The following is a 12,807-nucleotide window of genomic DNA, read 5'->3' as shown; positions in this document are numbered from 1 at the left end:
TCAAGCTTACGGTTGATCGTTACCGATTGTTTGTTCCGGCATGGTAACTACCCGACGGAACGAGGAACGGCTAAAACCTACACTAAATGAACTTGACTAAGGTGGCCGCACCGGTGCCCCTTTTGCCCTCAAAAACTCTATTATTCTTTTAGTACATCATTAATAATTTCATCATTAATAATAATATTATTACACAAATGATATAAGCCGCTGCCACTTTCTCCTGTTTATTTAACACAAACGTTAATGTCGGCTGCCTACGAAACACAATTAACCGAATGGCTTTTTTGGCCGGCCATCAATTAAATAACCAAAGATTCTGGGTTAATGAATATTAATACTGGTTAAAAAAAGTTAGGTAGGGTTTTCAAAGATTTGTTTGGTGTTAAAACACCAAAAAACCTTTGAGAACCCCACCTAACTTTGTTAAGCTATATGTACTGTAAACCAGTGCTACTCAAAGTGTGGTCCGCCGCATCACCTTGTGTTACATAAGAACATAAGAAAATAAGGAGTCTGCAATAGGCCGGTTGGCCTGTGCATGGCAGCTCCTGTTGAGAGTTACTACCACTCTCTATCATCCATGAATCTATCTAGCCTCCTTTTGAAACTTTCCAGAGTTCCCGCACTTACTACAAAGTTGCTAAGCTTGTTCCACTCGTCCACCACCCTATTTGTGAACCAGTTTCTTCCTATCTCCCTCCTAAACCTAAACTTATCCAACTTGAATCCGTTGCTCCGAGTCCTATCCTGCTCGGATATTATAAGAACTTTATCTATATCCCCTTTATTGATTCCTTTCACCCACTTAAATACTTCTATCATATCTCCCCGCACTCTTCGTCTTTCTAGGGAATGCAAGTTAAGTTTCTTTAACCTATCCTGATATGGAAGGTTTCTAAGTCCCGGAATCATTTTTGTCATTCGTCGCTGCACCGACTCTAGTGAATTTATATCCATTCTATAATAGGGGCACCAGAACTGAACCGCATAATCGAGGTGCGGCCTAACTAGCGCAAGATATAGTTGCAATAAGACCTCTGCACTCCTGTTACTTACACTTCTAGATATAAAACCCAATACTCTGTTTGCCTTATTTCGAACATTAACGCACTGTTTTCTAGGCCGTAGGTCCGGGCTTACAAGTACCCCCAAGGTCTCTTTCACAAGTCGACTTCTCTAAGTTGATGTTGTTAAGGCTGTAGGCTATACATTATAAGTATTTGTTCTTCCAATATTAAGTACGCTGCACTTGCTGATGTTGAATTTCATTTGCCATTTTTCAGACCACCCCTGCAGTTTATTTAGATCCTCCTGTAATGCATTTGCATCCTGCCCTGAATTAATTTGCAGCCCTATTTTGGTGTCATCCGCAAACTTGCTTATGTCACTGCTGATCCCAGTATCTATATCGTTTATGCCAGAATGCCACGTTTCTCGGCCACCAGTTACGCCATATCCACCCAAAACATAAATCTTTTTATTTTAAGTATGGTAGTTATTTAATTTCGGATAAAATAAATGTATGCATCCCATTAAAAGAAATGGCCGATTTTTTACTATGCGTGCCAGACGTGAAGGGTGTCACACAGCTGGCAACCCTGCTATTCCACACGTGTGGATCAGCAGTCTGTGATGTCAGGTCACAGGTTAGTTACCATCAAGAAGTGGAACAGAGCATCATACGGGTATCTGCGTGTTTGTCATTTGGGACCCCATCCCAACCCACTGATCTGAAAATGTAAGTACTAATAATCTTAAAGGCCGGTTCACACTATTCCTGTGTAAATTTGAAAAACAAAAAATTATTGTGGGACATATCTCAAAAGATTTTCCTGGGGGGGGGGGGCCTATAGGCCCCGGGATTGGCTCGCTTCGCTCGCCGGTCCGTGGCACATTGAAAAAAAACCACGCCGGTCCGCCACACCAGATAGTTTGAGAAGCGCTGCTGTAAACAACAACAATGATATAACAACTAACTTTCCTAACATATAATAACACCAAATGTACACAAATCTGACCGTAATTCTGTGATAGACGCACAAAAACCGACCCATAAAACCTTGTTTCATAAACGAGCCAAAATGTTTATGTTTAGTGGACGTGGTATGAACAGGACCGGGATACAACAATAATGACTCATTTAAAACACAACTTATTGGACTTTTATATTGAAATTTGTTTCACCTGACCTTCAGGCTACACCAATCACAGTTAACCCCAGATTTACGCAGGAGCAAATTTCTTGGAGAATTATCGTAAACGACTTAATTATGGCATCCAAATACAACACGTGTCCTGCGTTGAACGACCGTGGAGACGTAATTCTCCATCATTTCCTGCAACAAGTCTCCTCACTACCCTTTTACATTGTATTAATAAGGTAAGTTAACTATAGGAATAAGACTTTTCAAAGTTAGGTGAGCTACACAAATGTTGGTAAGGATAGGATAGGTAAGTTAGGTAGGTTTTATTAAGTACATAAGAATGGAGGAAACTGCAGCGGCCTATGGGCCCATACAGGGCGGACCAGTTAACACCCAACCCATATAATTGAGAAAGGAGTTAGAATTAACAACTGGGCATCCACTCTACAAACTGAATTAGTTGCCATACTCACAGCTATTAAATTCATTGAAACCACTGTTACTGACAGTCTCATCATCACTGACTCTCTATCCTCACTACTTGTCCTTGGTACCCTCGACTCAGGTTGTCACACTCTTGTCTCTGAAGCCAGACACAAATATGCGTGCCTTGTTGACCAGGGTGTCAAGGTCAAACTGTTGTGGATCCCCCCTCACATAGGCCTCATAAAACATGACGAGTTGATGCCCTCGCCAAACTCGCGTCTAACAAAGACACCGTTGAATACAATTTGGGTCTGTCAAAAAGAACCCTTAAAACTGTAATTAGGAAAGAACTTATTGATGAGTTTGACGCAAGTAGACAAGTGCAAACAGGCACTAGTCGATCCATAGGTTGCCATGATGAGATGTATCAAGTGAAACATGTATATGGAGCAAGTAACAAGATCACTAGATTACAAGATGTTGTAACCGCTAGATTAAGGTTAGGATACAGGTACCTTTGGCAGTATGTTCCTCAAGCAGATGTAAACAAAACTAAATGTAAAGTGTGTGGCCATACACATGGCCACACACTTGAACACTACGTCCTCGACTGTGTGAAGATTGAACCTTTTAGGGACAGGTCCAAGCACACTGTGTGTGAAATGGCACAACACTTCATCTCTAATGGCAAGATAGCCGACATATTAAGATTGTATCCACTTTTTTGCACTTAGTAACTATATCAATTCTCATGTACAGAACCAAATACGCAATGTGCTTGAATACCTCTCACGCAAATGTGAATAACAAAGTGTGCGGCCAGATATATTGCCTCACACGTCTGTACTCACGCATTTGTGAATAAGTTACCCTTTATGTATAGAACTAAATAAATAATGGAAATGAAATACTGCGTAACATTCAGTGCCATAATATCCTGACAACGGGGGTTAATTATTATGACCCCTTGTAAACCCTACTCTGTAATCCTTTTGCGCTACCGCTCACAGGATGAGTGTGGAGTGCGCAATAAAGTAGCCGCTGTAGCGGCAAAATCAAAATCAAATCATATATCCGCCCAACTTATGTTTGAAGCTATCCAGCGTATTTGAGTTAATGATGATATATGGCAACTTGTTCCACTCGGCCACTGCTCCATTTCCAAACCAATGTTTACCAATTTCGCGCCTAAATCTAAATTTGTATAATTTAAAACCATTGTTATGAGTTCGCTCCTGGTTGGATAGTTTGACTGCCTTTGTTATATCACCTTTGTTCAGCCCTGACTTCCATTTATACACCACTATCATATCACCCCTCATTTTACATCTCTCAAGGAGTGAAAATTAACCTGTCTCTGTACTCAAGGGTCCTAATGCCCTGGATTAGCCTTGTTATTCTTGTCTGAATTCTTTCCAGGGATTCTATATCCATTCTGTAGTACGGTGACCAGAATTGAACTGCGTGATCAAAATGAGGTCTCACAGGCGCAAATTTTATTTTTAGGATGACCTCACTAGTCTCGTAAGTAACACTCTTTTGTAAGAACACAAGTACTTTATTAGCCTTGTTTCGAGCAAATACACATTGTTTACTTGGTTTAAGATTCCTACTTATAATTACTCCTAAATAGTTATCACAGTCGGATTTCTCTATAACCTAACCTAACCAACCAAAGAAACCAACCTAACCTAGCCCAACCTAACCAACCAAAGAAACCTACCTAACCTAACCAACAAAAGAAACCTACCTAACCTAACCAACCAAAGAAACCTACTTAACCTGACCTAACCAACCAAAGAAACCTACCTAACCTATCCAACCAAAGAAACCTACCTACCAACCTAACCAAATCAACCAAAGAAAACTAAAAAACCTAACCAACCAAGGAAACTTACACAACCTAACCAACCAAAGAAACCTACCTAATCTAACCAAAGAAAACCACCGAACCTAACCAACCAAACAAACCTACCTAGCATAACCAACCAAAGTAACCTACCTAACCTAACCTAACCAAAGAACCTACCTAACCTAACCAACCAAGGAAACCTACCAAATTTAACCAAGCAAAGATACCTACCTAACCTAACCAACCAAACAAACCAACCTAACCTAACCAACCAAAGTAACCTACCTAACCTAACTGACCAAAGAATCCTACCAAAAATAACCAACCAAAAAGCCTACATAACCAACCAAAGAACCTACCTAACCTAACCAACCAAAGAAACCTACCTAACCTAACCAACCAAAAAACCTACCTAACCAACCAAAGAACCTACCTAACCTAACCAACCAAAGAAAACTATCTAACCTAACCAACCAAAGAAATCTACCTAACCTAACCAACCAAAGAAACATACCTAAATTAACAAACCAAAGAAACCTACCTAAAATAACCAACCAAAAAACCTTCCTAACCAACAAAAGAACCTACCTAACCTAACCAAGTAATCAAAGAATTCTACCTAACCTAAGAAACCAAAGAAACCTACCTAACCTAACCAACCAAAGAAACCTACCTAACCTAACAAACCAAAGAAACCTACCTACATAACCTAACCAACCAAAAAACCTACCTAATCAACCAAAGAAACCTACTTAACCTAACAAAACAAAGAAAACTACCTAACCTAACCAACCAAAGAAATCTACATAACCTAACCAACGAAAGAAACCTACCCAACCTAACAAACCAAAGAAACCTACCTACCTAACCTAACCAACCAAAGTAACCTACCTAACCTAACAAACCAAAGTAACCTACCTAACCTAACCAAACAAAGAAAACTACCTAACCTAACCGACTAAAGAAACCTACCAAACCTAACCAACCAAAGAAACCTACCTCACCTATCCAACCAAAAAAACATACCTAACCAACCAAAGAACCTCCCTAACCCAACCAACCAAAGAAAACTAAGCTAACCAACCAAAGAAATCTACCTAACCAACCAAAGAAACCTACCAAAATTAACCAACCCAAGAAACTTACCTAAATTAACCAACCAAAGAACATTCCTAACCAACCAAAGAACCTACCTAACCTAACCATCCAAAGAAACCTACCGAACCTAACCAAACCAAACCAAAAACCTACCTAACTAACTAAAGGGCCTACCTAACCGAACCAACCAAAGAAACCTACCTAACCTAACCAACCAAAGAAACCTACCGAACCTAACCAACCAAAGAAACCTACCTAACCTAACCAACAAAAGAAACCTACCTAACCTAACAGAGCAATCAAAGAAATCTTCCTAACCAACCAAATAACCTACCTAACCTAACCAAACAAAAAAAATACATAACCTAACCAACCAAAGAAACCTACCTAACGTAACAAACCAAAGAAACATACATAACCAACCAAATAACCTACCTAACCTAACCAACCAAAGAAACCTACCTACCTAACCTAACCAACCAAAGAAACCTACCTACCTAACCAACCAAATAACCTACCTAACCTAACCAAAGAACCTACCTAACCTAACCAACCAAAGAAACATACATAACCAAACAAAAACCTACATAACCAACCAAAGAACATACCTAAACTAACCTAAGAAACCAAAGAAAACTACCAAAACTAACCAGCCAAAGAAATATACCTAACCTAACCTAACCAACCACAAAAACTAGCCTAAGCTAACCAACCAAAGAAACCTACTTAACCTAACAAAACAAAGAAAACTACCTAACCTAACCAACCAAAGAAATCTACCTAATCTAACCAACCAAAGAAACCTACCTAATGTAACAAACCAAAGAAACCTACCTAACCAACCAAAGAACCTACCTAACCTAACCAACCAAAGAAACCTACCTAACCTAACCAACCAAAGAAACCTACCTAACCTAACCAACCAAAGAAATCCACCTAACCTAACCATCCAAAGTACTTACCTAACGTAACAAACCAAAGAAACCTACCTAACCAACCAAAGAACCTATATTAATAGGGTGTGTCATAGGAGGGAAGATCAGCTAAAACTAATGGCCCATCACTTTTTTCGTATATTTTAGTGTATATAAACAGAAAATAATTTCAGTTTCAATATTTTGCAACCTTTTGCTAGATAAATTTTAGCGTGAAATTTATCGAAAATCTAACATACAGCTGCATTAGTGCATTACAATTAAATAGTGAACATTGCTTTCTGACTTCATTCTTTAACAACCCAACTAACAATATTTTTTCTGTTTCAGATTCTGATGCATTTATAAGTTGATAATATTTGCGATGGCTGCTTGTGTCAGGACGAGGAACCAAAAATCCAGCCATCTCAGTCACTATCTTGGGTCTGGGAGAGAGCTCCTGAAGTCGGAGTTGCCTACATTGAGAGATGCTTTGAGATACGGTGTTTTAATCAGGCAAATCAGTGAAAAGAACCAAAGAACTTACACAAACAAAGACATTGCCAGTGATATGACCAACGCTGTCTTGGCACAGTACACTCTGGCTAACGCTCAGTTCAAGCCTCCAGTCATAACAAGTCAGAAGAAGATTAGTGAGAGACTGCTAGCCAGTTGGGAAAAGGCAAGAGATATCTCTCTTGGGAGAGGAAAACTTGCAGTTAAGGACAGCTTTGCCAAGCAACTGGACCAAGTTATTTGACATAATTACTTGCAAGTGCCCAATTGTTCTCTGTCCTGAGTTTGGATGCGATCGTGACTGTAAATCCGAGGCCCACATCTCCTGTATTTTAGCGTGAACTGAAGATTCCTGTGATCGAACTGGCATTTCGTCAAAGCACAGAGAGAAGGCTAGCTGGCAGTATAGGGGCTCTCATGATTTCTAGCCAAGATATTCGAGGAGTCAAGAGACGGGAGGCTACCACAGAGACAGAAGAGGAGAAAGAGTTGCGAGGAAAAGAAGGGCAGAAGGCCCAGGGGTGGAAGTAAAAGGCCCGATGATTGGAGTCAAGCTGATTCAAGAGTTTAATGAAGCTTCCCCATGGCTGATCGAGTGCTGACCAGGAGAATGGTGACTTTGTCCCTAACCCAGAAAATAATGATCCCAAACCTTCCAGGCATAAGATTCGAAATAGGAAAGATATCCCGAGCATAGCTCTGGCCAGCATGCGACACCACACTGGTCTCAGAGAAACTGCAGAGATAGCAACAGCTGCCTGGGTTGACGGTGGTTTGATAACACCTGATGATGTTCACCTGGTGATAGATCATAACAAAGTAAGGAGAGCTCAGGAGAAACTTGTCAGTAACCTAGAAGAGGAGTTTGATAAAGGGATAAGAGAAAATGGAATCAATTGTTTGTTCTTTGATGGGAGAAGGGATGACACTAAAGTGTTCATGAAAGTTGGAGATTCGACAAGTTGTTCCCTGCCATGGTGAAGGAGGAACACTACACCTGCTGCAGTGAACCAGGAGGGAAGTATTTGTGGCATTTCACTCCAGAGAAAGATGACATCAGGAAACCAGCTGAGATAGTGGCAGATAACATTGTGAACTGGCTCAGAGAGAGGAACGTAGACCAGACCCTGCAGACCATTGGAGGGGACAGCACCAACACGAACACAGGGTGGCAAGGGGAGGTCATACAGTGGATAGAGCGGAAGATTGGGAGGAAGCTGGCCTGGATTGTTTGTGACCTCCACACCAACGAGTTGCCACTCAGACATCTGATCCAGGAGCTGGATGGCAAGACTCTTTCAAACAACAGATGGTCTGGTCCTCTTGGCAAGATGCTGGACTCTGCCACTGAGTTAGAAATAAATCCGAGCTTTGAAAAAATCACAGTTGGCCCTCCACTCGTTGAGCTTGCACATACTGTCATTGGCGACCTGAGTGACCAGTACTATGGTTTCGTTTGCAGTGCCATCAAAACTGGGGTCATGCCTGATGAACTTGCTTACCTGCAGATAGGTCCAGTCTCACATTCTAGGTGGCTCTACAACGGCTCTCAGGTTCTGCAGAGATTTGGGTGGCTCATCATAAACTGAAAGGGAACCAGCTTCACAACCCACAGAGACTTATTGTCCAATTCATGGTGTGAGTGTCTACTTGCCAAGTGGTTCAACACCAAGGTCAGTCATGCGTTCTCCGAAGGTCGAGGCATGTTCTCTTCCAGCGAGCTCCTGAGGAGTCAGCCAAGGAAGGTTGTTCAGATTGTGGAGCAGACTGTGAGGAGATCTTCCTGGTATGCTCATCCCGAGGCAGTTCTGCAGACAATGCTCTGCACTAAGGATGAGGAGGAGAGAAGAGTGGCAGTCAAAAAGATCTTGGATATGAGACTTATGAGAGGATCTGGGCATGACGAATCAGTTGGTGACGATTCCTTCAGGGTCAGGAAGACTCCTGAAGACAATCTAGGTGCCAAGACCCTCACTGATCTCATAGATCTGGATAACATCCAGGCTGGCAGTGAGCCCCCTCTTACCTGTAGCCTCACCAATGTTCAAGTCAGAGCTTTCCTGGACAACCCCATGCATGTCCCTGCCTGGCCCTCGCACACCCAGAGTATAGGCGTTGTGTACAGCAAGTGGCCAGGCCAGCAGTCCGTGTGCAACCAGGAGGGAGGAAGGCTACATCGAGAGCTCCGGAGGGTCCTAAGCAGGGAGGTGATGAGTAGAAACAGAAGCAAGAAAGACATGTTGTTCTCTATGGTGTGCAGCAGCTTACCGAGATTAAGTAGTAGTAAAACCGGTTTTTGTATTTGATGATTTTGTTTTCTAAAGGAATATTAAATTTAATAAATGTGTCAAGATCATTAGTTTCACTATTCTGGATCATTTTCATCCTAATAAATTAACCTGATACATTTACTTTACTTTAAATAAGCTATTTAGTGGTGTTGGTAAAAGGGTGGGAATACTGAATTTTCATAAGATTTCAAGTTAAAATTTACCTAGCAAAAATGAAAACTTTTCAAATCTGAAGATATCACATGATTCTGCACCAGAACTACATCATTAATACCATGGGCCGATTTTCAAAATTAAGCCTCCATTGTACACCTAATGGGTATAGTTATGGGGTGGTTATGGGGGGTAGTTAAGGGTGTAGTTAAGGGTGTACAATGGATTAATGCAAAATACAGGTGTTAAATAAAACAATTGTTGACTTTATTACATTATTAATAAATGTTTGTACAAATGTTATACCACGACTAATAACTTGTTTGTTACTCACGAGCTGTTGTGAGTTTAGGGAAACACCAGTAGCAAAATATATCCTTAAAAGTATTAAAAAGAGTTTTAAGTGACGGCAGTTATAGTGACACTATAGTGTATCATGGTGATTAGTGACACTATAGTGTGTCGTGGTGGTTATAGTGACACATACTGTATAGTGTCATGGTGGTTATAGTGACGCAGTGTCATGGTGGTTATAGTGACATATAGTGTCATGGTGGTTAGTGACACTATAGTGTGTCATGGTGGTTATAGTGACTATAGTGTGTCGTGGTGGTTATAGTGACACATACTGTATAGTGTGTCGGTGGTTATAGTGACATATACCTGTAGTCATGGTGGTTATAGTGACACTATAGTGTGTCATGGTGGTTATAGTGACATATAGTGCCACTATAGTGTTGTGGTGGTTATAGTGACACTATAGTGTGTCATGGTGGTTAGGTTAGGGAGGGTTGGGTGATTTTGTTTTCTTTTACACAGAAAACGGGGTAGGTTAAGTTAGGTGACACAGGGATGGTGGTGAGATGATGGTGACATAAGTGATGGTGACACATAAGTGATGTTGACATAAGGGTGATGGTGACACAGGTGACAGTGACATGATGGTGATGGTGACAAGTGATGGTGATGGTGACATAAATGATGGTGACACTTAAGTGATGGTGATGTGATGGTGACATGATGGTGATGGTACAGTGAACTAGATGGTCAACACAACACCACAGTCAACCACAGTCACCTCCCTGATGTTACTGTGGTTGACTGCTGCCTTCACCACCTCCAGGCCGCTCTCCACCTTACCAAACACCTCAATGAGCCAACTAGAGCGGTACCTGGTGGAGATGCTGAACTGTACACCCCGGGTATCACCACCATAACAACACCCCACATCCCCCGCACTCCCTGACACGCGGTAATCACCCTGGAGGTCAGGCAGTAGTGGGGCTCCTCCCTTACCATCATTATACTGGTAGTCTCCACCCACCACACACTCCCCCTCTCTACCCTTGTTACACACCTTCAGAAAGTTTGTGTTGGCGTAGGTGTGGCCCCGCTGGCCCGTACACAACAACGTAAATTGTCTGCCTCGTGGAGTGTCGGGGCTAAGCCGGATGTGAACCCGGCCTCTTGTTGACCCGGCCCAGCCCAGGTCAAGAAATACCAGGGTGGAGGAACAGTCCAGGGCGCCCACAAAGTCGGTGAACTACAAACACAAAAATAATGATCTTATAAATGTAAAATTGAACATATTAACATCAACTTATTTAAATGAATCATGAGTTCATTATTATTGTCATATAATAAAATTGGTAATAATTAGAGAGTGTGAAATAAAGTAACCTGGATGGTGTGGGCGTGAAGGGGCGCGGGCTGGCTCTGGAGTGTGTGCAGGTAGAGCCGTCCATACTGTGTAGTTATCCTGGAGGAGCGGAGGCCGTGTTGGTCTTGGTGGACAGCATACACCCGGCCAGCCTCCACCTGCCTCTTGACACCCTCAGTCATCCTGCCCAGATCATCAACCTGTGGACAGTACCACGGCCATTATCCTTACCTAGTAACAATTACTGCTTGAATAATAATAATAATAATAATAATAACAATAATAATAATAATAATAAAAAAAAAAAAAACAGAATCCACTGAAATCACATTGAATAGACAAGAGGTTTTTGTCGACTTCCTTTCTGCCCCAATGTCTGGAGGGTCCAATAACTTATTTTTCTTAGCAGAACAAGGCTTGTCTAAGTGGGGATTAAGTCTCTTACCTAACACCAATAAACCTAAACTTTCTGCCAACTTGGGATTCGACATAGTACAGGTTGACCATAAAAAATCCGGCAATCAATAAACCGGAACCTTCATTTTTCCGGCATGGATTTCGGAGCGCATTTTCATATATTTCTTTGTTTATTTAATGAAGATATATGTTTTAGCTCATAAAATTCATACAAATTACCCGGCCAGAATATAATTTACATTGCTGGAATTCTTACAAGTTGATGATCATTTTGAATATAAACATCATAGATTTTGCATTAGACATACAAATTTTAGATATAATGTTTACTCTGAGTAAATACGTTATCTTTTGTGCAAAATATGACATTTATATTCAAAATATTCCTGGTCTTACAAGGAATCCAGCAATGTCAATTATGTTATCCTAACTTCAGTCTGAGGTATTAATTATTACTAAAAAGGTAAATAGTCTGGTTTTCCCACACATTTATCTGGTAGGGAGGGTTAGTGGGGGGTGGGGAGGGACCGTCCGACCATCTGGCACGGTGTGAAGAATATTTTTTTTTTTTTATTAACTTGAGATATTTGTTTTAGCTCATAAAATTCATACAAATTACCCGGCCACAATATAATTTACATTGCTGGAATTCTTACAATTTGATGATCATTTTGAATATAAACATCATAGATTTTGCATTAGACATACAAATTTTAGATATAATGTTTACTCTGAGTAAATATGTTATCTTTTGTGCAAAATATATGACATGTTTATTCAAAATATTCCTGGTCTTACAAGGAATCCAGCAATATCAATTTTATTATCCTAACTTAAGTGTTTAATTGGCTTTGTTTAAAGGACTGTACAGGTAGTCATTTTCTGTTAAACTTATACAGCAAATATATCCATCAGTTTTCCGGCATTTTCGAAAATCCGGCACTCCTCAGGTCCCAAGGTTGCCGGATTTTTGATAGTCAACCTGTAATAATAATAATAATAATAATAATAATAATAATAATAATAATAATAATAATAATAATAATTAAAATAACAATCATAATAATAACAAAAATAATAACAATAATAATAACAATAATAATAAAAATAATAATAATAATTATAATAACAATCATAATAGTAATAACAAAAATAATAACAATAATAATAATAATAATAATAAAAATAATAATGAATAATCATCATAATAACAACAACAATAATAATAACAGTAAAAAAAAAAAAATAATAATAATAATAATAACAATAATAATAATAATAATAATAATAATAACAATAATAATAATAATAATAATGAAGGCACGACCAAAAA

The 12,807-nt window shown here is 40.0% G+C and overlaps 1 protein-coding gene across 5 annotated transcripts in view; it reads right to left on the bottom strand.

Annotated features, from left to right (window-relative positions):
- Positions 1-9,754: 9,754 nt before the first annotated feature.
- LOC121873623 overlaps positions 9,755-12,807 on the bottom strand; it is a 68,149-nt gene continuing 65,096 nt past the window's right edge. For all 5 annotated transcript variants that reach the window (XM_042377264.1, XM_042377269.1, XM_042377265.1 and 2 more), the window contains 2 exons: positions 11,078-11,257; positions 9,755-10,940 (listed from right to left, as the gene is read on the bottom strand). In XM_042377264.1, coding sequence (XP_042233198.1) covers positions 10,437-10,940; positions 11,078-11,257 — 684 coding nt within the window. In that variant the 3' untranslated portion in view covers positions 9,755-10,436. The remainder of the gene's footprint in view (positions 10,941-11,077; positions 11,258-12,807) is intronic.

This window comes from Homarus americanus, unplaced genomic scaffold (assembly GCF_018991925.1).
Source record: "Homarus americanus isolate GMGI-L3 unplaced genomic scaffold, GMGI_Hamer_2.0 scaffold1826, whole genome shotgun sequence".
Taxonomy (NCBI): Eukaryota; Metazoa; Arthropoda; class Malacostraca; order Decapoda; family Nephropidae; genus Homarus; species Homarus americanus.
This window is presented reverse-complemented; position numbering and strand designations above follow the sequence as displayed.